Raw genomic sequence first — 24,964 nt, forward strand, 5'->3', positions numbered from 1 at the left:
AACTGAGGGAAAAAAAAAACATTAAACGTAGGTGAGTTTGATATTAATTTGATAAGTCTGGATAAAATGTTTTATGATGTTGTATTTTCTTAATGTTTGCAGGACAAACTGCGTTAATTTTTAATTATTTAACATATCGAATGCATACAAGTGTAACACGGAATCACATTTATATAGGAATTACTTTTGGTTAGATGTTTCGCAACCCCCATTCAAACATGTTGAATGGTTCAGTCCAACTGGAACTATGGACTATTCCTTTTTATCTAGCTAAAGGCAATGTGTTGTTGTTCTTTTTTTACAAATCATTTTTCTGTCGTGTATTTACCAAAGACCTAATTGTTATTACACATAAATTAAGTTCCGTTTAAAAAGTTAAGGACATCGGTCTTAATTAGATTGTATTAATTCAGTAGTGATTCTATTTCTACATAGGGACACCCCTGTCATCATTGGGTACTGCTTCTGGCACTTCCTTGTTCAAAAGTTTTATTTAGGGAAAGGCTTGGTGAAAAGTTGGACACTGGTTTAGCTATATATCTCGACGTTGTTATTGTCAAATATAAAGGGCATGGGTCATATTTATCGTACATTTTGGCAGAACTAGCGTGCAGCTGTCGCAGTTATCCCCATGGCTGTAATTGTTAGAAGCTGGCTAACGTTGCACTGAGCGGCTCCACAAAGAGGAAGATGTCCACGGCTAACGTTAGCGAAGACGTACGAGTGAAGTTCCCCCTGCATTCCGCAGTGTGGGAGAATGACTACAGGACACTAGAAGAGCAAATACAGTCACCACAGGTTGGTAAAATACGGAATAGGCCTTTACACAGATGCTTGCTAACTAGATGAAGCCAGGAGTGAGCTATTAAATCATCCGTAGCCATTCAGTAAAAGTAGGCCAGTCGTGTTGACAGATGCTCCGTTGTGTCACACACACAGATAACGTTTGAAATGTCTATGAGGACATAGCTATTCACCGATCAACAGGTTTGGAAGTTAACTTTAAAAACTCTATTCCAGTACAGATTGAAATCCTGTTTTCAGCTGTTAACTTAGACTACTAGCTAGCTAACCCAATTTATTGCATTACTCAAACACAGTATATAATCTGACTAGCTAGATATGATAACATAAGAAATGCTTTACCAAATAAATGTATAGATCGGTGGTGTATTACCAAATTTATACTGTGTATTGGGGCAATATAATTACTATGATCCAGTCTCTATAACCGCTACTACCCAGCAATGCTAATCAATAACACATTAACCTCATGACTCATATGAGGACCAGACATGATGTGCAGTACTGGCTACCGCAGGTCTATGTCATTATCAGTGATGACCTCAATTTAAAGGTGTAAAAGGACTCTACGAGATATAATTTGAAGGCCCTCAGTTACAAGGGAAGCAGTATTACAAGGCCAGCGTGACCTTTTGTTCATATAACAGGTTGCCATGTCGATGTTGCTGGATTTAGTCTTACTAATGTGTTGGTCTCTTGTTCATTGATTTTCTCAGAATGACATTGAGGCCGTGGATCCCAGAGGTAAGACACCTCTACACCTGGCTGTGTCGCTCGGGCACCTGGAGTCAGTGAGAGTTCTTCTGAGACACGGTGCTGAAGTGACTAAAGAAAACAGCATGAATTGGACAGGTTAGTTATACACCTGGCTACTTTACAGCCAAATAATACTATGATATCATGACTGTTTCCTTCACTTGTCATGTAGATTAGTTTTTTGAGGATTGAGGGTTGTTTGATCAATTAGAATCCTTCTCACGTTACCCTACACAGCATCTGCTGTTAATGGGTTTTCTGGTTTAAAAAAAAAAAAAAAAAAAACTGACTGCAGTGAAACAGTTTCACTTTCCATTGTTATTACTGGCATTGTTGAGGTTTTTTTTAATGGATAGTTGCTACTTCTGGGTAACAAATGCTGTTCTCTTAAAAGGTCTAGTGGTTTGTTCAAACTTGTCTGTCTCTGTGTAGTGCTTCAAGAGGCAGTCAGCACGGGAGATCCAGAGATGGTTCAGTTAGTGCTTCAGCGCAGAGACTACCTCAAAGCCTCCACTGCTCTCGGAGGAGTGCCTGAGCTGCTGGCAAAGATCCGAGAGGTTTTACATTATACATTTTCCTGTGGTCTTGTGATACATCTGTAAGTGTCCCTGATTAAAAAAAAAAAAAAAAAAAAGAAATAGAATCAAAGTAAATAATTGCTCTATCATTTCATCCACAGTCTCCAGACTTCTATATGGAAATGAAGTGGGAATTCACCAGTTGGAGTAAGTGTGTGTGTGTGTGTGTGTGTGTGTGTGTGTGTGTGTGTGTGTGTGTGAGATAAAAGTAGATTGTGTGTGCATAGTAACCTGTTCATGTAGTACAGGCTTGTTATCAGCATTCAGTATGCAAAATAAGAAAGTATCGAACGTGTTTTTGAATGCTGTACCCTGCAAATAAATATCCACACAAACTATATCATCTTTGCCAGTTCAGAGGTTTGATCAGGTCATACAGGATAAACTACATACCTGCTTTGTGGTAGGAAGCATTTGTTTTGGTTAAGTAATGAGTGACATTGATTTTCATGTGTGGGACATTCATATGCTGTTGCTTCACAGTCCCTCTTCTGTCCCGGGTTTGTCCAAGTGATGTTTGTCGCATTTGGAAAAGTGGCGCCAGTCTGCGAGTAGATGCCACTCTTCTAGGCTTTGAAAACATGACTTGGATCAGAGGGCGCAGAAGCTACATCTTCAGAGGGGATGGTGTGTGCTTTAACTCTCTTACACAAAATAGAGTTCTGTCTATGATCTGTTCTATTTCTGTAAAATTATTTAAGTCTATCCCTGACTGTATTACAGATTCATATGCAGAGTTGATGGAGGTGAACCATGAAGATGAGGTTGTGGACACGGAGCGCTTCAACATATCCCAAGAAATCGAGGATGTCACGCTAGAGTCAATGCAGCCAGCTGAACAGGAAGTTGCCAAAAGATTGACCACTCCTATTGTCAACACCTACTTGGACACCAAGGATATTGCTTTCGAGAGGCAAGAGTCACATCTTTTTCTGTTGTCCTTTTTTCTCCCAACATGTATAGATCTAACTTCCTTTGATCAGCCAAGAACAAGCTCCTCCACAGGGATATTGTTTCATAAGAGTTGACATCTCGTGGGATTTTCACACTTGTCATTACTCCCTGAGTAAGGTTACTGTGTAACAGCGATACCATTAGGCTTATTGATCATCATTTTGCACATCTGGATGATATTTCCAGTATCATTCTGGCATCCAATTGTCTGCAACATGCAATATTTACACTGACTTATTCATTAAAAAAAAAGTGGACGCGTTCTGTAACCCTACCAACTAACCGTTTACAATGGATATTAATAATGTGAGCAAATTTATAGTTGGGGGAAAAAAAAAATAATGTGAGCAAATTTAAGTAGGCATGTTAGTCATACATCATGTAATTAGCCTTGAGTAATATATTGTCTTAATGTTATCTTGCTAATCTTCATCTGGATGAATGGAGATAGAGATTATAGCGGTCATGAATGATAGGCCTTTGTCACAGTGGACATTTTGACTTGTCAAACAGATGTAACTAGTAACATTAGTGATGGCTACACTCCATACAAGTGTTCACTGCCTCAGCCTTGATATTCTGTATAGTGGCTAAGCTGCTTAGTGGAACAACTGAGCCATCGTTAATGTTCTTAATTGTCACTGTGCTTCTCCTGCTGAACCTGTTACCATTGCTTATGAGAGAATATCTTTATTATTGAAGCTGATAAATAGTTAATTGAGGCTAAAAGAAACCTATCTTATTTAAAAACAAAACTTAACAATGGACTGCAACACTGCAAAAGCCTTTTAAAATGAAAGAAGAATCACAGATTAATGCAAGGACTACAGTTGAAAATTAGCCGGCTTTAACACTGGCACATTTACAGAAATGTTGATTAATGTGTGTTGTCCTTTATAAATAAAGAATAAGAATCATTTAAATGCATTAACAGACTACTTAAAATGTCCCATATCTATATTGTATTGCATCTTTGAATTCTCTGTGTTGTGGAAGTTATTCCACACTGAAGGATATAATGGTGTATTTTGCCTGTAATAAAGCTTTTGTTTTTTTACAAAATACGATTTTCACAGGATCAAGTCTGGGATTTGGGGCTGGAGAGCTGACAAAACTGAAATGGTCAATGGATTTGAAGCAAAGGTTCACAGAAGTTTTATTTATTTTCTTTGAATTACAACTAAAGATTAGTGCCACACTTAAAACTGTGGAGCCCATTTACACAGTGACTTTATATTCTGTTTGTTTTCTCAGGTTTTCAGTGTGAACAACGTGAGTGTGGTAATCAGGACAAGGACCGAACATCTCACAGACGAAGAGAAAACCAGGATAAAAAGTAGGTGGAATATATTCTTCACATATGACTTTTCTCTCCTTCAGTGTTTATATTTTCAGCATACAGATAGATAGTATGTTATGATGTAAATGGTAGACTTTTGTCCAAAAGAATAACAAAATCTACATTTGATGGAAATTGAATGAGAGTACTGAAGTTCAACTTTTTTGTTTAAAAGGTGAAAGGAACATCCTGGAGTCTCTGCTTGGTACTGTGGAGCAGCACATTAGTGCACAAGGGGTAAAACGTGCATTCAGTAACTGCATTAAAGTTATGTTTTGTTCCCACCTGGTAGCTGATTTGATACAAATGCTCAACTTTATAGGACCTGACTCTTGAGTATGCAACAGCCACCAATCCCACTGCCATCACTCCAGAGGAATACTTTGACCCTGACTTTGACCTGGGGAACAGAGACATCGGCCGACCCATTGAACTGAGCATTCGAACACAGAAGTAAGAAACCCGGATTTATGGCCACAGAAACATCATACTTTATTCCTCATTGCTGTGCGTTATCTATATCAATAAATTAAATTGCGTGTGTGTGCACATTTGAACAGCATTTTCCTTTTTATCGCGTTTCACGCAGGTTCAAAGGTACATTGTGGATGAGTGAGGAGCATCCTCTGTCCCTGGTGGAGCAGGTGACCCCCATTATCGATCTCATGGCTCGTACCAGTTCCCATTTTGCACGGCTACGAGACTTTGTAACCCTAAAGTTTCCTCCTGGATTTCCTGTTAAAATAGGTACATGACACTCCTGTCAAGTTAAATGGAATCTACTCTTTCAAGAAGCACATATAGCTAGTCTCTATTCTCACCCCCTCCCCCCACTCTGAAGTCTGAAGTATGTTGTGTTTTCCTCTGGGGCAGAGATTCCCCTGTTTCATGTGCTGAATGCCAGGATTACATTTGGTAATGTCAATAAATGCAGTACTGAAGAGGAGGCACACGTAACACCAGCAGCTACACCAACATCCTCCGGAGAAGAGGAAGAAGCTGCAGGTAGGAATGCAGCAAGTTTAACTATTAAAAGTGACCGTCACATCTGTGATTCCTAAACCGCTTTTCTTTATTTTTTTTTTTTCATCCTTCCAGCTCTGCCTCCGTTTCAGGTGTGTCCTTCAGTGTTTGAGGTGCCCGCCAGTTACCATCGGCGGGGAGGCAGCCGACACACACCCATATCCAACAACGACGAGGAGCTTTTGCAGTACGCCATCCATCAGAGTCTCCTGGAGTCTCGCAGAGTCCCAGGCCAGGTCAGAACAATCATCACTCAGCTGGCTTGCAAATACCATAAACACACACACAGATCTGTTTAAATCATTTTGCCATGCTCTCCTTGCTATTCGCTGTATCCTTGAAATGCTCCTGATGTTTGTGTCATTGTAGGAGGGGATTTGGGATGATGCTGATGGGGAGTTCACTGATGTAATGCCCAGTAGCCAGAGTGACAGGTAGGAACACAGGTCAACGTTGAAATAACATGTAGTAAAAGGAACAGTCCTTGTTTCATGCTTGCTTGTGTTGGTGAAAGCCACAGAACAGCTGGATCCCACTAGCTCCTTTCACACAGCCTGTTCAAGGTGTGTGTGTGTGTGTGTGTGTGTGTGTGTGTGTGTGTGTGTGTGTGTGTGTGTGTGTGTGTGTGTGTGTGTGTGTGTGTGTGTGTGTGTGTGTGTGTGTGTGTGTGTGTGTGTGTGTGTGTGTGTGTGTGTGTGTGTGTGTGTGTGTGTGTGTGTGTGTGTGTGTGTGTGTGTGTGTGTGGGTTAGATGGCACTATCCACTGTACGATGTATGAGTCTACCCACAGTCAGGTTAAAAAGTGACAAAGCAGCGTTCTGAGTAGCTGAAGTTATTAATAACTTACAGAAACATTGCGTGCAAGATTTCACCTTCTCTTTCACTCGCTCTTCCCTTTCTTAGACACACACACACACAAGCAGGCACCGCGGCTGCCTTTGTCCTCTCTACTGACATTTGTGCTACCATATTGCATAAAGATGGCGGTTTGTGGGTCCAGTTGGGTTTGCTTAGTTGATTAACGGTGCGGATCGGCTCACACACACTAGACGCCGACGCTGTTGGGTTACACGTCATGCCTCTTTTGGTCCCTGAATGCCTCTGTGAGTGAATAAACAAAGCCGGCATAAAGGCAGACTTTCATTAATGCAATATTGCGAAATCTCTGAAAAAGGGCTACTTTCTCTTGTCTGTCATTCTAGGAGTATCCCAGAGGGGGTGCTAGTGGAATATGGAGACACCCCCAGCTCGGTCAGCTCTCCCTCTGCCTCAAGCCCCGACTCAGAGCTCTGCCTGGCCATGGAGCTCTCTGCACGGGCTCAAGAGGAAGAGGATAGGCTGAGGAAGCAGGAGGAAGAGGATCTGGAGAGGATCTTGCAGCTATCACTCACTGAGAAGTAAAAAAAAAAAATAAGAGGGAATAATAATGCAACTTTTCCAGATCCAGAAGCAACTACCACACCTCAATTGTCCTTCCTTACCACTGTAGTCATCTATGCAACTGCAAGTTTCTTTCTGTAACAGATGATTCTTGCACAGGCAATATCAGATTCTCGCTATCCAATATTTTCCAAAAGGTATTTTTGGTAAGACCATACTCCTTTATATATTTCTATCTTAGCATAGTGCGTCTCCATCCTCAACTCATGGACAGATCAGATAATTCTGGCTCAGTTCTTCTTTTATTTATTTTCTATCCAAATGAGAGTCACAGCGGCAACCCGTGCGTGTTAATCACATTGTTGCCCAGAGTGGGGTCAAATCGGTGTAGTTGGGTTCTATGAACAAAATGACTATTGAAAGGGGACACTCAAATGTGGCACTTAAGGTCCAGAGCACTGTTGTCCCCCCCCTCAGGTACATGTTTTCTCAGTCCCTGGATCCCTGGATTTTAGATGGCTAGATTAAAAACAGCCTAGCCTAATAGAAGGCTACCAGTACTGTGGACCTAAAGGGACAGATGTAAGGGTTTTCACTGTGAGGTCTTCCTGCAGAGTCACTTTGTTGAGGACCCTGGTCTCACGGAGTAACGGAAATCTCAGGGTTCCAATTTTACAAATTGTCCTATCACTTTGGAATTAGTTTGTAAATCTATGGTAAATTGTAGCCTGGTAAATGTTTCTTTGGTGCAAAATGGTATCAGTCGTGCATATCTGCCATATCAATATTAATTCAGAAAGTTGGGTTCATTGAGTCAAAGGTTCACAAGAAAATGCATTTTCTCGTACTTTGTGAACATACACTCTACAGATGGCTAAACAGAAGCATTTTAATGTGAGAGGAACTAAAAATCAGCTGCATGGTAACGCAATATCTTTGCTGCAACAAGGACGGGGCTCTAACTTTGGCGGATTGATTTTTATTGAACATTTTCTCAGATTTCATGGTGAGAAAGGACATATTGTTAACAGTCACTGAGCAACTTCAAGCATTACCACCTCAGTTCAAAAACGCAAATGCAGGGACCAGTCTGTCTGGATTTACAGCCGTCATGCAGTTCTAAAGCAGTCACATAACCAATGCTGCAGAAATTATTCAGATTCCTAAAGGCAGTCTGTTAACCTTTTGTAGCCACAAACAACTCTAGACCTCTGAGCAGAAGAAAGACAGCACAGACTTTTAAGATTAAGCACGCCTGCCATACTGTATGTAGGATTAGTTTCATCAGCATGTGCCAAGGGATTCCTTTGCTCTGACAACGCTTGAAGGGGGCAAGAGGTAGTGAAGATTTGATGTGCCACTTAGACTAAAGTTTTGAACAGATTTTTTTATTTTCTAACTTAAAAACAAGATGAAACGATTTCAGTTGTACCAGGGCGATGCTGAGTAACATGCATTAACCACTATAGTTGATTTCACTGACAACCAACCACTTATCCAAGGTCTCTCTGCGTAGCTGCTTCTGACTTTCAGGGGCTGCAGCTGTAACCCTTCTTATTTCATAAAGCTCCAACTTTCCAAAACTGCTAAACTGTCAATTTAAAAAGGCAAGCTTTGGTTAATTTAATGCAGGTCTTTGTAATGCACCGTTCCAGCTGCAAGATTTTTTTTATTTGTTAAAATTTTAAGAAAATGTGTCAGTTTCAAAATGTTTGTAAAATAAAAGCACTTTATTTCCTTGAGGACTAAACGTGACTTTGTTCATGTGCTTTATTTACAAAACAGCTGATAACAGAGTAGACAACCTTATATACTTTTCTATGATGTAATGTATATTCTTTGTTGTCAGGTCAGTGTTAACCTCTTCAAGACAACATAAGTGCATGTGCAGTGAATAGATAGTATGTTTTGGCTAACTGCTAAATATGGTCATATTGACATGGTCATATAGTGTTGGACAGTTGGATTGTGCAGGATACAAAGCTACCATGTACTGTAGGAAGAATCTGTTCTATAAAATAGAGTGAATGTTGTCTAAATTGCAATTTTGAACGGGAGCCAGTTTCAATGACAAGATTTTCTACTGATATACTGATGACTGCCTCCATCTAATTTTTATTGTGTATTACTTTTGTTTGATCGATGAACCTAGTTGTTTCTTGGAAGTTTATTTGTAGAGCTCCTAATCACAATATAAAGTACAAAGCAGGAAATGGGCCACCTTCATCTGAATAATCAATCACACAACAAAATGATATAGACTTACAGTTTTATTTGAGGAAATTGAGCAGAATTATTTCTTGGTATCACTGGATTTAATCTGCACAGAAGCCTTTAAAACAACAACTTGGCCCTAAAGGTAAACATAATAAACTTCTACAACTTTTTTTATTTAAAGTCTATGTTTCAAGCAATCAACTAAATAAATAAAACAAACAGGCTTACAGTTAATTTCAGAAAACTGAAAAGAAACGGTGACAATTCTTTAACTTTATAATCCCACTTAAATGTATTTAATGGTTGCAGAACTACAGGTTTATAGACCACATTTATTATATTACACATTATTTTTTCAATAATAAGACTTTTGGACTTAAAAACAGACACCGAAATACAGCATTTCCTTAAGGTGTAAAGTCCAAATAAATAAATACAACTAAAATGTGACATAACAGAAACATAAGAGATGTAATAGCCCAGATTATTGGGAGTTAAATTAGGCAAATAATTTATATCGATCCCATGTCCCCTCTGTTTACAGACGAATTTACCTGATGAAGGTCTGAGACCAAAACGTATTTTTCTTCTAAATAAATGATTGCTTGCGTAATGGTCAGTGTGCGGGATTGATCATATCCTACGCACCTGCCCGACAAAAGAGGTGTGCAAAAAAAGCTTTCCTACATTGCACAGACGTAATTAATAAAATAAATAAATTTAAGAAAGGAATTACAGAATATCAAAATATGTGTGATCGTCTGATGTATCCAAACATACAGTACATTTTATATAATCGGATTTCATCGCATGTAAAAGCCCAGTTAATAGTGTAGTAGGGGTGTTAACGTTGAGTGAATGGTAGCTGTGGTGGCAGAGCTCGGTTTATTCCCCGAGTTTGGTCCCGTCGGTCCGGAGCCGGTTGAGGCGCCGGGGCTGCAGCTCCTCGGTGCACCCGGCGGACACTAGCTCTGTCTCTCGGTCTTTATCTCCTCCAGGTTTCGGGCCAGTTTCAGCGACGAGACAGCGGTTTGTAGACACAGACAGCCATGATGATCATTAGCACCAGCAGGACTGCGAGGACAGTCCCCATTGTGACTGTGAGGACAAAAACACAAGCCGATCACCGCCAATATAGCACCAGATAACATAAAATGATGGATTAACTGGTATTACTAAGTATTCCATTTCATGAGTAGGCCTATAGTTGTCACTCTAGAATAAAGACAAAACGATTTTGAAGTGTATAAACACCTCCCAAGAGCCAGTAGTCAGCAACACTGCCTGAGGCTACATCAGTTTCCACAGTCTGACATCAGTCCTCACCTAAATTCTGCTTCTGTAAAACAACATAAGCTCTCTCGGTCAGTTTGAAGTCCTCGGGTTGTCCGTTAACTAACACACTGAAACACATGATTAGAGCTTGTGGGATGAGATGCAGCATCATAGCGGTGGAGGATGCTGATGGTGATGATGATGATGATGATGATGATGATGACAGTGAGGCGTTTCTTCTTCCGCTGTACGATCTGGGTCCTAAAGCCGTTGCTTTATTTTATTGACTTTCGGAGCTAAAACGTTTGATTCATCGATTTGTCAACTGGCAGAAAGTTAATCGACAACTATTTTGAGATTTAGAGGTTAATCATTTAAATCATTTTTGGAAACACTTTATTTTACCAGTCAATGATTTTCAAAAAAACAAAAACAAATAAAAAATAAAAAGAAGTTGCCTACATACAAGTATGCTGTATTCTACCTGTTTTTGTTCTCTCTGATGGTACAGCACTTTAGTCAACTATTGTTGTTTATAAAATGTGCTTTATAAATATATTTGGATTGGAGGTCAATTCTTGATGAATGTTGAAATGTATACTTGCTTGTTGATACATTTCAAATGTGTGCATGTTTATCTGGCCTACTGGTTAATTGGAATGTATTAATTAGAAGTGTACCAACTGGACACTGTCTCTATATTTACCACATAATTAGTAGGCTTAACATATTTCCAGAAAACTTCCTTGAAAATTATTCTGAAATTAGGGAAGTGTAAAATAAATGTTACTAAATTATACTTTTTTTAAATGCCCAAAGTCCACTGGTTCTGACTTCTCAAATGTGCTGGTTATTCTAAGCCCACTATGATAGTTATAGTTATAGTAGTAAACTTAGGGGTTTGGGACTGTTGGTAGGACAAAAAAAAAATCCATCAGCTCTGGAAAACTGTGATTGTGAATTTTTTTTAATATTTTTACCCAAATGATTGATGATGAAAATAAGCCTATACACAATATCAATTGAAAATATCTATAGGGTTGCTCATATTTGATTGTAGGGCTGCAAATAATGTCTCATTTAATTGATTAACCTGCAGTTTATGTTCTCATTGAATTGTTACATATATAAAATGTCACAAAATGCCCATCACAATTTGTAATAGCTCAAACTGACAAGCCCCAAACCCTAACATATAGAGGACTAAGAACACAGGACTATTCCCATTTGAGAAGCTTGAACCATTGAATTTCTTTGACATTTTTGCTTAAGAAATTATTTATATAATTAGTATTTTTCTGACAATTGATTAATCATGTTAGCTCTAGCAGTTTAATAATTACACACTTTAAACAGTTTAGGCCTTTCTGCAGCCCTGATTGCTCCAGGGTACTAAACGCTTCAGTTCTTTCCAGTTTGAGTGTGGAAATACAAAGTGTATAAAATCTCTTCTCTTATGGTATCCATTTAGCAAGTGGGAGGCCACCATCACGTTTCTCCATTTCTGAAATGTCATAGAGCAATGAAGAATAGATATAAAGGTCAAGCTCCTTGCGGTTATATCCTTATATAATTACTCTGCATGACTGATGTATATGGCCTTTACCTTCATCCTCCATAGAACTTACGAGTGCACACCAAACACTTATGGCTCTTAATTATATGCCAGGGAAGCTTAATGAATGTTAGGAAATGTCACTCACGGTAGCCTGAAATTAAAACGGAAGGCTTCATAGATAAATTGATCAAAACAAGAAAATATTTGTATTACAGCATGAACTCAAAGATGCTGCCGAAGGCATTAAACTGAATAAAACTGTTTGTTTTGTATATGCTATAACCTAAGTCAGGAATGGACTTTTAATTAGCTTAATAAGGAAATGCACTCTTTTTAGTTATAAACGTAATATTTGTGACTGTCATCTTTCGTTTGTACGTTCCTGTTTATTCATCAATGGATTTGAACATTGTCATGACCGCACATGTACGGGAGCATTACATAATCATAGTGTAACTACTTGATGTGTTCATGTCATTACATCATGACTCTCAAAAGATTGTTTCATCGACATACAGCACACTGAACTTATACACAACAGTAACCTGAATATTCAGTCAATAAGGCTCTCATACCAACAGTTTCAGTTCAAAGCACCGCAGTGAGCCACTACTATGGCTTTATTAGTCTTCTTCCTAATTGATTGGTTGATGACAAAGAGTGCTAATTTAAAATCAAATGTAGCCTTCATCTTTCTGTGTACAGTACACTCAGATGAATTTGTTTCCACCCACTGTTTATTGCAGGTTTGGTTGGCCTATAAAACTCCCCTAAGTTGCATGTGAGAACTAATGAGCATCTTCTTCACTGTGTTTCTAGTCGGGGTTGGCGATGTAGATTAAATCTTTTATTACAGTATATGTCATTTTATATCATGAAATTGAGAAAATCCAGCAAATGAAATGCCAGACAAATCAGCACATTGATGCGATGATTATACGATTATCCAACATTGCCATAAATCAATCTAATACACCCAGAGATACTAAGGGGAGATACATCGTGATATACTGTAAACAATATGACTATCTGACAGCTTATAAATATATTTGATCTTTTGGCCCCTCATTACTACTGTAGTTGAGGTTAGATTGTCATACTTTCATTTAAACTATGCAAAGTGAGGGGTCTGAAGTACAGAATCTACAATAAGCGTTGATTCTTTTAAGCACTTTTATTGCGACCCAAAAAAAACACATATTGCGACCTATATGCAAATATATTCCTGATGCAACTAAAAGGAAGAAATAATGCCTGTACATTCAGGTTTCTGCTCTCTTGTGTTAGTGAAATTTACAGACTGCCTTGGCTGAAATGGAACACAGTCATAACAGTCACTTCTGACAGAGAATATACAGTACAGGCCAAAAGTTTGGACACACCTTCTAATTCAATGCGTTTCCTTTATTTTCATGACTATTTACATTGTAGATTCTCACTGAAGGCATCAAAACTATGAATGAACACATATGGAATTATGTACTTAACAAAAAAGTGTGAAATAACTGAAATTATTATATTTTAGATTCCTCAAAGTAGCCACCCTTTGCACTGATTACTGCTTTGCACACTCTTGGCATTCTCTTGATGAGCTTCAAGAGGTAGTCACCTGAAATGGTTTTCCAACAGTCTTGAGCTAGTTCCCAGAGATGTTTAGCACTTGTTGGCCCTTTTGCCTTCACTCTGCGGTCCAGCTCACTCCAAACCATCTCGATTGGGTTCAGGTCCGGTGACTGTGGAGGCCAGGTCATCTGGCGCAGCACTCCATCACTCTCCTTCTTGGTCAAATAGCCCTTACACAGTCTGGAGGTGTGTTTGGGGTCATTGTCCTGTTGAAAATAAATGATGGTCCAACTAAACGCAAACCGGATGGGATGGCATGTCGCTGCAGGATGCTGTGGTAGCCGTGCTGGTTCAGTATGCCTTCAATTTTGAATAAATCCCCAACAGTGTCACCAGCAAAGCACCCCCACCCCATCACACCTCCTCCTCCATGCTTCACGGTGGGAACCAGGCATGTAGAATCCATCCGTTCACCTTTTCTGTGTCCCACAAAGACACGGCGGTTGGAACCAAAGATCTAAAATTTGGACTCATCAGACCAAAACACAGATTTACACTGGTCTAATGTCCATTCCTTGTGTTTCTTGGCCCAAACAAATCTCTTCTGCTTGTTGCCTCTCCTTAGCAGTGGTTTCCTAGCAGCTACTTGACCATGAAGGCCTGATTCGTGCAGTCTTCTCTTAACAGTTGTTCTAGAGATGTGTCTGCTGCTAGAACTCTGTGTGGCATTCATCTGGTCTCTAATCTGAGCTGTTGTTAACTTGGGATTTCTGAGGCTGGTGACTCGGATGAACTTATCCTCAGCAGCAGAGATGACTCTTGGTCTTCCTTTCCTGGGGCGGTCCTCATGTGAGCCAATTTTGTTGTAGCGCTTGATGGTTTTTGCGACTGCACTTGGGGACACATTCAAAGTTTTTGCAATTTTCCAGACTGACTGACCTTCATTTGTTAAAGTAATGATGGCCACTCGTTTCTCTTTACTTAGCTGATTGGTTCTTGCCATAAAATGAATTCTAACAGTTGTCCAATAGGGCTGTCGGCTGTGTATCAACCTGACTTCTGCACAACACAACTGATGGTCCCAACCCCATTAATAAGGGAACAAATTCCACTAATTAACCCTGACAAAGCACACCTGTGAAGTGAAAACCATTTCAGTTGACTACCTCATGAAGCTCATTGAGAGAACACCAAGGGTTTTCAGCGCTATCAAAAAAGCAAAAGGTGGCTACTTTGAGGAATCTAAAATATAAGAAATGTTTTCAGTTATTTCATACTTTTTTTGTTAAGTACATAATTCCATATGTGTTCATTCATAGTTTTGATGCCTTCAGTGAGAATCTACAATGTAAATAGTCATGAAAATAAAGGAAACGCATTGAATGAGGTGTGTCCAAACTTTTGCCTGCCTGTGTATATATATATATATATATATATATATATATATATATATATATATATATATATAGTTCTGACAGAATGTTTCAGTATACAGACCAAACTGTATGAAAGCTAAAATTTCTCTTTTAATCTCCTCCCTTGCACTGTGTTTTGTCAGGATTAATGGATGCACTGCAACATAAACACAGTTTCAGTCATTTGTTCCTTTACACTGCCTGTCGAGCTGTTCATGTCAGGTAAAGAAGAAACCATCTATTTAGCAGTGTCTTTTTTATGTGTCTCCTGTGCTTGCCTGTTCTGTACTTCAATGAACACTCAGTGACACAAAAGGGCTTTGATCTGCACGTCCATCAACCAGCAGCTCAATGGGGAATCATATGTTCCAAAGCACTTTCTACTCTCGTATACGTTCATACCTATCGTCCTTAAAGTGGTTGGGCCTAGTTATAAATATCAGTTGAATAAGTAAAGCTCTGTAGTGTAGTAGTGTGTGTGTGTGTGTGTGTGTGTGTGTGTGTGTGTGTGTGTGTGTGTGTGTAGCTCTATTCCCTTATGTTGATGGATCCTGGATATTGTAAATTAGCTTGTTAATTAGAATATCTAATAGAGGTGAGCAGTAACCGCCATTACAAAGACCTGAAGATGACCATATGTAGATTTACAAGAACAAATCTCTTATATGGCCTGCTACACATTTACAATTCAGAAAAAATACAGTGCCTGTTGTAATATAGATATTAATATATAAAGGTACTTTGGACAGCACTCCAATTAATAGTTTTTTTTATTGCTAGCCATTACAAAGACTTGAATGGCAATATTACATTGTTATCCACATTAAGGATCCAGCACCCAGTTTTCTAAGTTTCAATGTGAGATGAGTGCGTTAAGTCTTAATTTGTATGTAATATATATTTTTCTAAATACTGTTTGGTTTGTTTATTTATAATCATATTTAACCTCCAGGAATGAAAAGAAGCACAAAGAGGAAATATGTAATATACACTATGATTAGTTTATACAGGTCTGACTAGTACATAAACCAGGTTAAAAAGGACGGAAATCACAATCATCACCTTGCTCATCACATTATTCTCTGAATATAAATAAAGTATAAAGCGCTTTTAGATAGGTTTAACATGTAGCAAAGACACAAGTGATATGCGGTGTGTCTGCAAAAAAGTATTTGATCAGTCTTAAATTAGAGAATGAAAACATTGGAGAGGCAAAATATTAATAGAACCTTTACAATGTTTGTACATACAATGTATTATTTAGGCAGATTAAGGCAAAACAGGCTATCTGTAGTTAAATGAAGGCCTCCAGATGAAGATCAAAATTTATTTTGAATATGAAGAACCAATATATTTACAGTTGTACATAGTCCAACTGTACATATTGTACTTTATCTCCATGTAGTACATAGGCTCTGCATTCTATAATGCCAATTCTAAAACAACACACTAAATTAATTAATTAAATTCAATTAAAAATATATTTTTCTGAATGAACTCATGCGGTCTTTGTCTGAGTGCCTCACGTATCTCCATTACAAACACTTGTAGGGAAAAACAGAACATTTTTAGAAGACATATCCAGCAGCTGGTGTGAAATCCTATACAAGCACTGTATTACAGATCTACTATATAAATATGAAATACATCATTGGCAAAAAGTAAAGGAGGGCCTGTAATTTACTGTCAAACTGAGTTAGGTATGGTCCTATTTAATCTCTCTCACCTGTCTGTCCAAAGCAAAAAAAGTGCTTAGACTTAGGTCCAACAAAAACACACAATATCTGTTCAAAATGGCACAAAAATACAGCAGAGCTGGTAAGAAAAACATTAGCTGAAAAACTGTAGAGTATGTTTGCTACTCAGAGGATAAACAGCCCACTGAATACAGTTTTTTATACATGAAATTACATGCAAAACGCTGCTGCCAAAACTGTACTAACCTCACTGTTGCTCCAAGTGCAACACTTCCATTGTTTCATCTAACTTTCACAAACTACAAAAAATACACAACTTAACAAGAGAAATTGGCCCCATGCAATAGAAATAATGTGCTGAATGTTACATATGGAAATACATGTTTTTATTTTCCTTGGCATGTTGTTCTCGTTAGATAAAGACAGCTGATTAAGGGGGAAAGCAGAACATTAAGTTTAAATAATCACTACTGGCTCTTACAACCGCACAAATGCAACACTTGAAAAATGGCAACAGGTGAAGCTACATATTACAAATCTGAATACACACATACCACAGTAAGGTATGAGTATTGCTATCTCAGTTCCTCCTAAATTACAAATTTAGCAGCATTTACCATTTTACAGTGTACATGTGCAGTGAAAGTTGACATGTTGGACATCATCAGCAGGTAACAGTCGTGATGTCAGATGTTCCGGTTCAGTCACAAATAATAACCTAAAACTGTGGTTTGAATAGAAACTACAAGCAGTTTTTTTTTTGTGTGTGTTATTCTTTCTATGGCACAATAACCATGTTGAGGTTGTCAGCGTGGATGTCTGGTATGGTCCTCTCTGGTCTGAGACAAACTGCCAACCTCTGTGGAAAACCAGACAGAAGTTAGTCAGAAGTCAGAAGTTAAATTAAAGGAAAATGTGTCAGAGCAGCATTTTGCACACTTTGCTTTTCTCCTTCCTCCGTCATCCACTGACCTGTTTGAGAGATCCAGGGGTCCACACCAGCTTGTAGACCATGTAGATGGGGATCCACATGAAGGATGAGAGGCCAATCATGTATCCCACTGTGATGCTCCAGTCAGGGTACTTATAGTCAAACAGCGTGAGGTGCGGCGCTTTCAGGAGGGAGCTCACTATAATATACTGAGAAGAGATTGGATGCATAACATTTCCATATTTAATATTTCCACATGTAAATGTAACTTGTGTATTCTAACATAGGATTGGGGAAAGGTTATATATCTGTCACACTTCCACACAATGTCATAGAAATATATAAAGGAAGTCATGATAGTGTAATAATGCAAAATATCAACAGGAAGACAACCAGAGAGATGGATTCAAATAAGAGACAAGGATATTAAACTATATGTAGCGAAGGGAAATTGACATTTGCCTGAGCTTGAGGAAGATATTTCACTTTGAGGAGGGTTTAATCTACAGAGCGGGGGTCAGCTGTTAGGTCTTCAAAGGCCATTGGTCCAGTAGTCTTTTGATGTTACACAGAGCTTGTTTTGTCCTGGTCCACTTTTGTCCATTGATCTCTTGGATGACTTAAATGAATGATGCTTATTTGATCTTATTTAAGAACTACACGTTGGATATTTCTTGTCTTGTGTTTTTTATATAACCTCAGTAAATGTTAGCATTGCGGACATGTAGCTCCACTTGTTGTAAAGTTCCGAATATTTCATATCTTACCGCTAGAAATGCTGGACTGATGGCAACCCAGCACACCTTCCAGAATAATCCTGGAGATTTGCCCAGCATGGACTGAACATCATTGCTAAATCTTTTGATGCCTGAAAGCAACAAAATTAGTTTTTAATTACGCTAACAATGCATTTGATTATTGAGGGTCATCATTTGATACTGCAGATGAAAGACACAGAATACCAGTCAGTCGATAATAATCTCTTGTGTACCGTAGAACCACGAAACCGCAATGGCCTCAAGGAAACCCACAGCAATAATGGAGCATCCCACTCCGAATTCCTCCAGCAGTTTCACCACATAGGCACCACCCTGTCAATAACATTGTACACTGACTAATAACATAATCCTTCATCAGACTGCAAATGTCACTTTTTAATTCACTACAATGTATCCAGAACCACCCAAACCTTACTGTAAATGTGATTGAAGATAATTATTTGAACTAACAAGGTTGCATTATGTTCTCTTTGGTTCAACTAATTTAAAATGTGAAGAACTTACATTTGTAAGAGTGCTTAGAGAGCCCAAAAAGCAGACAACTACCAAGCCCAGAACAAAAAGTTCACGTCTGTGAGCAAGATGATCTGGGTATTCGTCCAACACAGCAGTGATGATCGCCTCCAGCCCACCAAACTGAAACACACAGAGAACGCTATTATTGAAAGAAAGTTTAAAATATACATTATTATATTGTAGCTATATTAAAGCCATTCAATTAATGTAGATGCTTTTTGTCAGTAAAATGATCATCACTACAGCATTGCACCCAGCTGAATAGTTTTCTGTTATACATAAAGCGGCCGTGTGGACACCATGTACATCCAGAGTTCCCAGTTCTTACCGTGCTGTCCAGTCCCAACGTAATCATCATCACAAAAAAAATGATTGCAAAAAAAGTTGAGCCCATCATGTTTGCAATGGCTTCTGGGTATGTTATGAAGAGTAAACTTGGTCCTGAAAGCATGAAAATATTGAATATGAAGAGATCAGGGTAAGCATTTGATTTATAACCAAGAGTCTTTTCATGATTTTAAATATAAAACTAATTCGCTGACCTTTATCCTTGGCTACATCCTCCACCTCCACCTTCCTCATCTCTGCCATGTAGCCCAGCACCGTAAAGATCACAAACCCTGAAATGAAGCTGGTCAGACAGTTCACCAAACTTGTCACAATGGCGTCACTGTTGAGGAAGAAATGAAACCCTGTTCAAGGATACGCGGCATAATAATTGTCATTCATAAAATTCTTCTTTCAACTAAATTTGTCTTGCTGTCTGAGCGGAAAGCTGTTCAATACTTTGCTGACCCTTCTTACCTTTGTTTGATGAGCTCCTTTATATTTTCTCTTCAGCTTTGTGTCTGACACATGTTGATGCTCCTGACTAGCAACCATAGACGTCTCGCAACAATACTCTACTGAAGGATGTTTGCTGTGTGTTCATTAGAGATGTAACAAATCTTTGGATGAATAAACAAGCGTCAATCGGCAGAATGCTTTTAGTAAAGGAAAATCTTCCATTTGAAGACAGCCTCGACAGAATTATTCATTAAGTGTTTTAGATAAATAAATAAACATCTGCTTTACAACTCACGCTCCCAAAGGACTTCCTGTAAGTATTTCTTTTTTTATTTAATGTTTAGAGACAGAATTGGTTTGTCAGGTACTTTGCAATTGAAATTTCCTTTTCTATTGTTATAAAGAAGACAATTGAATGGCAAAGAATGCTTATACACCATATTTGTTCAATCAAAAACAAAATTGAAAAACAAAATCGAAAAACCAAAAGGGGTCTGGAAGTCAGTATTGAAAAACATCATTATCACACTGTAATGTGTTTGAAATATGTTTGATGGTTCAGGAAATGGCAGCATCCAGTTTCATTCATGATCTGTGTATTTCCTCACATTCCACTCTGCTCTACTAATCACATCAACACACACCCACTGTTAGTCATACTGTACAGTTTAATCTCCTGTGTACAGCTTGGCATTTATACTCAACATGTAGTATTCACCACGCCTGCCTCTAATAACATTGTCTTGACCACACTGTCTTATTTCATGCATGGGCATAAATCCCACAGCTGCTCTGTGCCGTGGACTGTGCACTTCAGTTATTAAACTCAATCTTTAAAGTCAACAGCAGGTTGTATTAAGCTGTGTTCAAGACACAAATGTAGGTTCACATGATTAAAGCTCAGCTCTTACCGATAGCAGTTATTTGTGAAAGGGTTGTAGCTGGAGAGGGCCAGGAGAACCCCAAACCCGGGCCCCAATGAGAAAAATATCTGAGCAGCAGCATCCACCCAAACCTAGAAAAGACAGAACATTACAGACATTACACTTTCTAAGACTTTCAGTTCTGGGCTGCTTTAGGTTGCTATTGCATTTAACAGCATGCAAATAGAGTATTTTGTACAGAGATTAGAACCGGTTTCTGCCAGGTATTTCCTTTCAGTGATTTAAGTCACCCTCCAAATGAAATAAATATCTTCAAATTCCCTTTTTTATTTGTGTGTTCTTATTCTTTTATTATAATTTGCCAAGCAGAAGAGGTGTTGTGTCAGTAGTATAGAAATCTAGTTGTCGCACAGCTGTACGCAGGGAGATCTGAAGAGCAGCACGCATTCAGCATTAAAAAGAAGAGGGCAGCGTTGGATATCGGTGAGGGAGACAGAAAGGGAGGCCTTTGTTAATGGGCAGAAAATCTAAACCAATTATGCATCTTATTATCCTGCTCTGTGGCTTATTTATGCATCTCATTTCATCTCATCCATATTCTCTTCAAACCAAAGCACTCACACATGTTTAGCAAACAACCGCAGTGAGCTGGAGAGGAAAATGAGGATGTTTCATAGATCTAAATAAAAATATATATAGGCAGATTCTCAAGGATCTGTGGGTCGAAAGGAATTAAGGTACATATTAAACTATTGCGTCTTATGCTTGGAAGATCTAGATGTATTATTTTATTACACCAATGCAGCAAATTAAATATGAATCAAGAACTCCTAAATGTTGGCAGGACAGTGGAGAAACACATCTTAGTCATATCCTCTGTTCTTGCCCAGAGTTAAAGTCCTTTTGGGAAGTTATACACAGTGAAATGGAGCATATCATTAAATTTTGTTTTGCATTAACCATACAAACTTCTCTGAAAGAAATGGTGGACAAAAGAGATTATATCTGTTAAGAATAATATATGCTTTGAAAAAAAATAATAAGAATAATAGGTAAAATTAAACATATGGAATAAAATAACATACGCATTAAGAAGCAACATTTCTTTGTTGTTAAACCAACATGCAGTGATGAATCATTCCACATTACCTGGGGCAAACTAAATTTCCTCAGTTTATTTATATCTGCATGTATTTATGTATTTAAGATTATTTCTTTTCTGTCTTCATCTTCTTTCTCATGATCAATCATACGGTTGATGATTACATATACACCTTTTCAATACTGTTGAATTGAATTTTGCTTTGATATGGATCTTTTAAATTAAGAGTACATAATTCTCAAGGGACCAAACATATGATGTATGACCATGCTTTTCTTGTTAGAGAAGAGTGAATTGTAACCTTTTTCTGACAAACCAGCTGACTGACAACTTTGTACAACTCACACTGGTCTCCAGCAGCTTCCCCCACTGGGGTTTCAGGTAAAACACCACACCTCTCCAAGCTCCTGGCAGAGTGGCGCCTCGAATTAGCAGGATGAAAAGCACTATGTAGGGCAAGGTGGCGGTCACCCACACAACCTGGTGTGGAAGAAAGAGATAAATTAGAGATCATAGATGTATGATTAAAGTAAGGAAGATACACATTATTTTCTATACTATGATGGTAATGAAGCAACTGCAATGTGTTACCTTTCCTGAAGTCTTCACGCCCTTCCAGAGGCTGAAGTATACGATCGTGAAAATGAGAAAAAGGCAGAGCATCAACTGCCAGCGAACACCCCCGACATTTTTCAGCCCTGATGACTTGTGGATCTCAAGGACATTTCTCCTGTAATGATAAAACATCCACAGTATCAGCGTGCAAGACAACATTTCCCGTACTAAATCACTAGCCGACAATATTTGTGTAGAGTATTACTGTTAAGCTATTTATATATGTATTTTTCGTTACTCACACTTACATGCACTTACGTGTAAAATTCCTCTGCTGGAGACTTTGAGGAATTCGTCCAGGTGACGTTGTCAATGCCAAAATAGTTGGTGCAGTCGGGGGTGTTCCACACATTGTCGCAATTTGTCCAAGGCAAGATGGTTGAGAAAGAGGAGTAGAAGTAGAAGAGGGCCCAGGCAATGATGGTGTTGTAGTAGAAGGACACATACAGTGCGATGATACAAATGGCATATCCTATACCTGAAACAGAAGAGGAGGAAAATCACCTGTGAAATGGCTTTATAGTGATTCACTGGCTCTTTTTGGGGCAGTTATCAAATTACTCATGAACAACATAGAAATAGAAGATTCAAATGAAAACCCTATCACTGAGTCACAGATTACCCAAGGTAACTATCTGAATATCTGCTGTTGAGCAGCGCAGTGTGAGGCCTCACCTTTGAAAATGGGACAGATGTGTTTCCATATGGATATGGCTCCGGTTCTGTGGAACTGTCCAAGTGCCAGCTCCATGTAAAAGAGTGGCACACCACCAAAGATGGCCATCAAAATGTAGGGAATAAGGAAAGCACCTGCACAGAGATGCATGAGGGTACATGTTATGTAGGGTTTTTATATGAAGGTCTTGATGACTGTTTGTCTGGTGTGTAATGACAAGGTGAGGACAATTATGAAGTCAAGATTGAGAACTTGAGAATTACAAAATGAAAAATGAATGAAAATGTGAAAATAATGAGACTTCTCATTGGCCTCATTTTTACATCTGCTAATTAAGCTACGGTGTAAGGTTTGGGATAAATAGGGATTTACAAGAATCAAAATCTTTATTTGATCAAAACATGGATATTCAGACACAAAATTATAAAACGAAATGTTTATATAATCTTCTCCTCTCCTTTATTTGGTTTTTAAATCTTCTTTATCTTCTATTTATGCTTTTTCAATCTTGTTGGTTTGTGTTTTTAATTGTATTTTAAATCGTGTCTTAATGCCGTTTTATGTCTTGTCTGCGTCTCTTTGAATTTCCATGTTGAAAGGTGTGTGTATAATTAAACTTGCCTTGCTTTTCAATCTGATTGGCTGCTGTAATTTAACCGACCCTAGTTGCTGATGTTAAAGTAGGACTAAGTAGAGCACAACCTTTTCCAAACAAAAAACATAATGTCTTATCCAATCAGAGAAAGGGGTATTAACAAAAAAATGGAAATAAAGCGTCATAAAACGTTTGAATTTGTGAAGCTCATGTATTGTAAAAAAACATTTTTTATGAAAAATGACCAAAGAAGAGTAGGCTAGATACAGGCTATGTCATAGGAAAAGTGTTTAAAAAAGAAACTTGTTAGTGTTGTGAAGGCTACACTTCAGCACCATGGATAGTTTCTGCTGCCAGATGCCCAGTTTCCGTCTGTTCTTTGAATAATTCAAAGCCAGAGAGATTGAATCGACTGAAAAGTGTTTGCAAAGTGGCTCCTTACATTAGACTTCAAGTTACACAAATCCTAATTTATGAAATGAAGTTGGATTGGCCTGGTTTAAAATCTCTAAACTACTTACCGCCACCGTTTTGATAACATACGTACGGAAATCTCCAAACATTTCCCAGGTCCACCGCAAAGCCAATGACAGACAAGAGGAAATCCATCTTTTTGCTCCATTTGTCCCTGGAGTCCGTCTGTGTGATGACTGGCACCGGGACCGCGTTGTTGGAGCTGTAGCCGGGGCTAGGGGAGCCTTGGTGGGTCAGACTGCCGGCCATGACTGCTGAGTCCTGTCGGGCCATCGGACTGTGAAAAGTCAGTCAGAGGAGCAGCTCCACAGAGAGGAGGATGTTTCTCCTGTGGTGATGACAGGGAGGAGTGGGAGGAGTTGGTGGAACTGCAGCGGACACTTGGGGATACCTGTTAGTGAAGAGAGATCACAGGAGTGTTGTTTTACTGATTGCAGCCCTGAACACACTTTCAACCAAAAAGCTCAAGCTGATTTCGAGGTCCCAGGTATTATTGATGATCAATAAGATTGCGTGAGTAAGTTAAGCCGAGTTTAAACTGACAGGACTGCAGCTCTGCTCACTTTTAATTTTTTTTTTCCACTAAATAATTAATAAATTGTGTTTTTAGCTATATCCCATTTAATTCAAATTTAACAGCAACAGGATGTCCAAAAAGTAAATGCTGATGTTAAATAGTTTTCAGACCATCACCCTTTACTGGCAATGATGTGACAGGCAGAGCTCACCACGGTTACATTTTGCTGAAATCAACTTTATTGTTGCAAATCACATTCACACAATCACACAATCACAGCACCAGATTTTTGAATTGGACATTCCAGTATTTAACTAGAGGCTCTGAATATATAATTGTCCATGAGGTTTCAGGCCCCCTTTTTCAGTGGAAAATTAGACATTTTAAGTCTATTTGAGTTCTGATATTTCAACAACATACAAAAAACACTGGTCAATGTTGTGTTAAAGCCTCTAACTGTAAGCTTATGACATAATATATGTTTTTTATTCTGTTTAATCAACAGGTTGCCCAGAAATAAGTAAATACTA

The 24,964-nt window shown here is 38.5% G+C and overlaps 2 protein-coding genes across 3 annotated transcripts; one reads left to right on the forward strand and one right to left on the reverse strand.

The window, feature by feature from the left end:
* Nucleotides 1-241: 241 nt before the first annotated feature.
* ankrd13a (ankyrin repeat domain 13A) lies at nt 242-8,567 on the forward strand. Of its 2 annotated transcripts, none has more exons than XM_028578519.1 (15): nt 242-798; nt 1,521-1,656; nt 1,993-2,117; nt 2,240-2,285; nt 2,622-2,765; nt 2,862-3,051; nt 4,169-4,235; nt 4,347-4,428; nt 4,607-4,668; nt 4,754-4,884; nt 5,021-5,178; nt 5,305-5,436; nt 5,530-5,690; nt 5,824-5,888; nt 6,657-8,567. In XM_028578519.1, the coding sequence occupies exons 1-15, from the start codon at nt 691-693 to the stop codon at nt 6,853-6,855; spliced, it is 1,806 nt and encodes a 601-aa protein (XP_028434320.1). In that variant the 5' UTR covers nt 242-690; the 3' UTR covers nt 6,856-8,567. The 2 variants fall into 2 exon arrangements, with proteins under 2 accessions (XP_028434320.1, XP_028434321.1); XM_028578520.1 differs by lacking the exon at nt 242-798 and adding an exon at nt 861-987.
* An 8,748-nt stretch (nt 8,568-17,315) lies between these two features.
* On the reverse strand, nt 17,316-24,177 carry slc6a4b (solute carrier family 6 member 4b). Its single transcript, XM_028577963.1, has 13 exons — nt 23,965-24,177; nt 22,848-22,982; nt 22,431-22,650; nt 22,149-22,287; nt 21,903-22,037; nt 20,483-20,586; nt 19,328-19,455; nt 19,114-19,226; nt 18,774-18,905; nt 18,482-18,581; nt 18,258-18,358; nt 17,532-17,699; nt 17,316-17,418 (listed from the first exon to the last, which is right to left on the reverse strand). The coding sequence occupies exons 1-13, from the start codon at nt 24,164-24,166 to the stop codon at nt 17,338-17,340; spliced, it is 1,758 nt and encodes a 585-aa protein (XP_028433764.1). The 5' UTR covers nt 24,167-24,177; the 3' UTR covers nt 17,316-17,337.
* Between the last annotated feature and the right edge of the window lie 787 nt (nt 24,178-24,964).

Source organism: Perca flavescens, chromosome 5, assembly GCF_004354835.1.
Source record: "Perca flavescens isolate YP-PL-M2 chromosome 5, PFLA_1.0, whole genome shotgun sequence".
Classification (NCBI taxonomy): domain Eukaryota; kingdom Metazoa; phylum Chordata; class Actinopteri; order Perciformes; family Percidae; genus Perca; species Perca flavescens.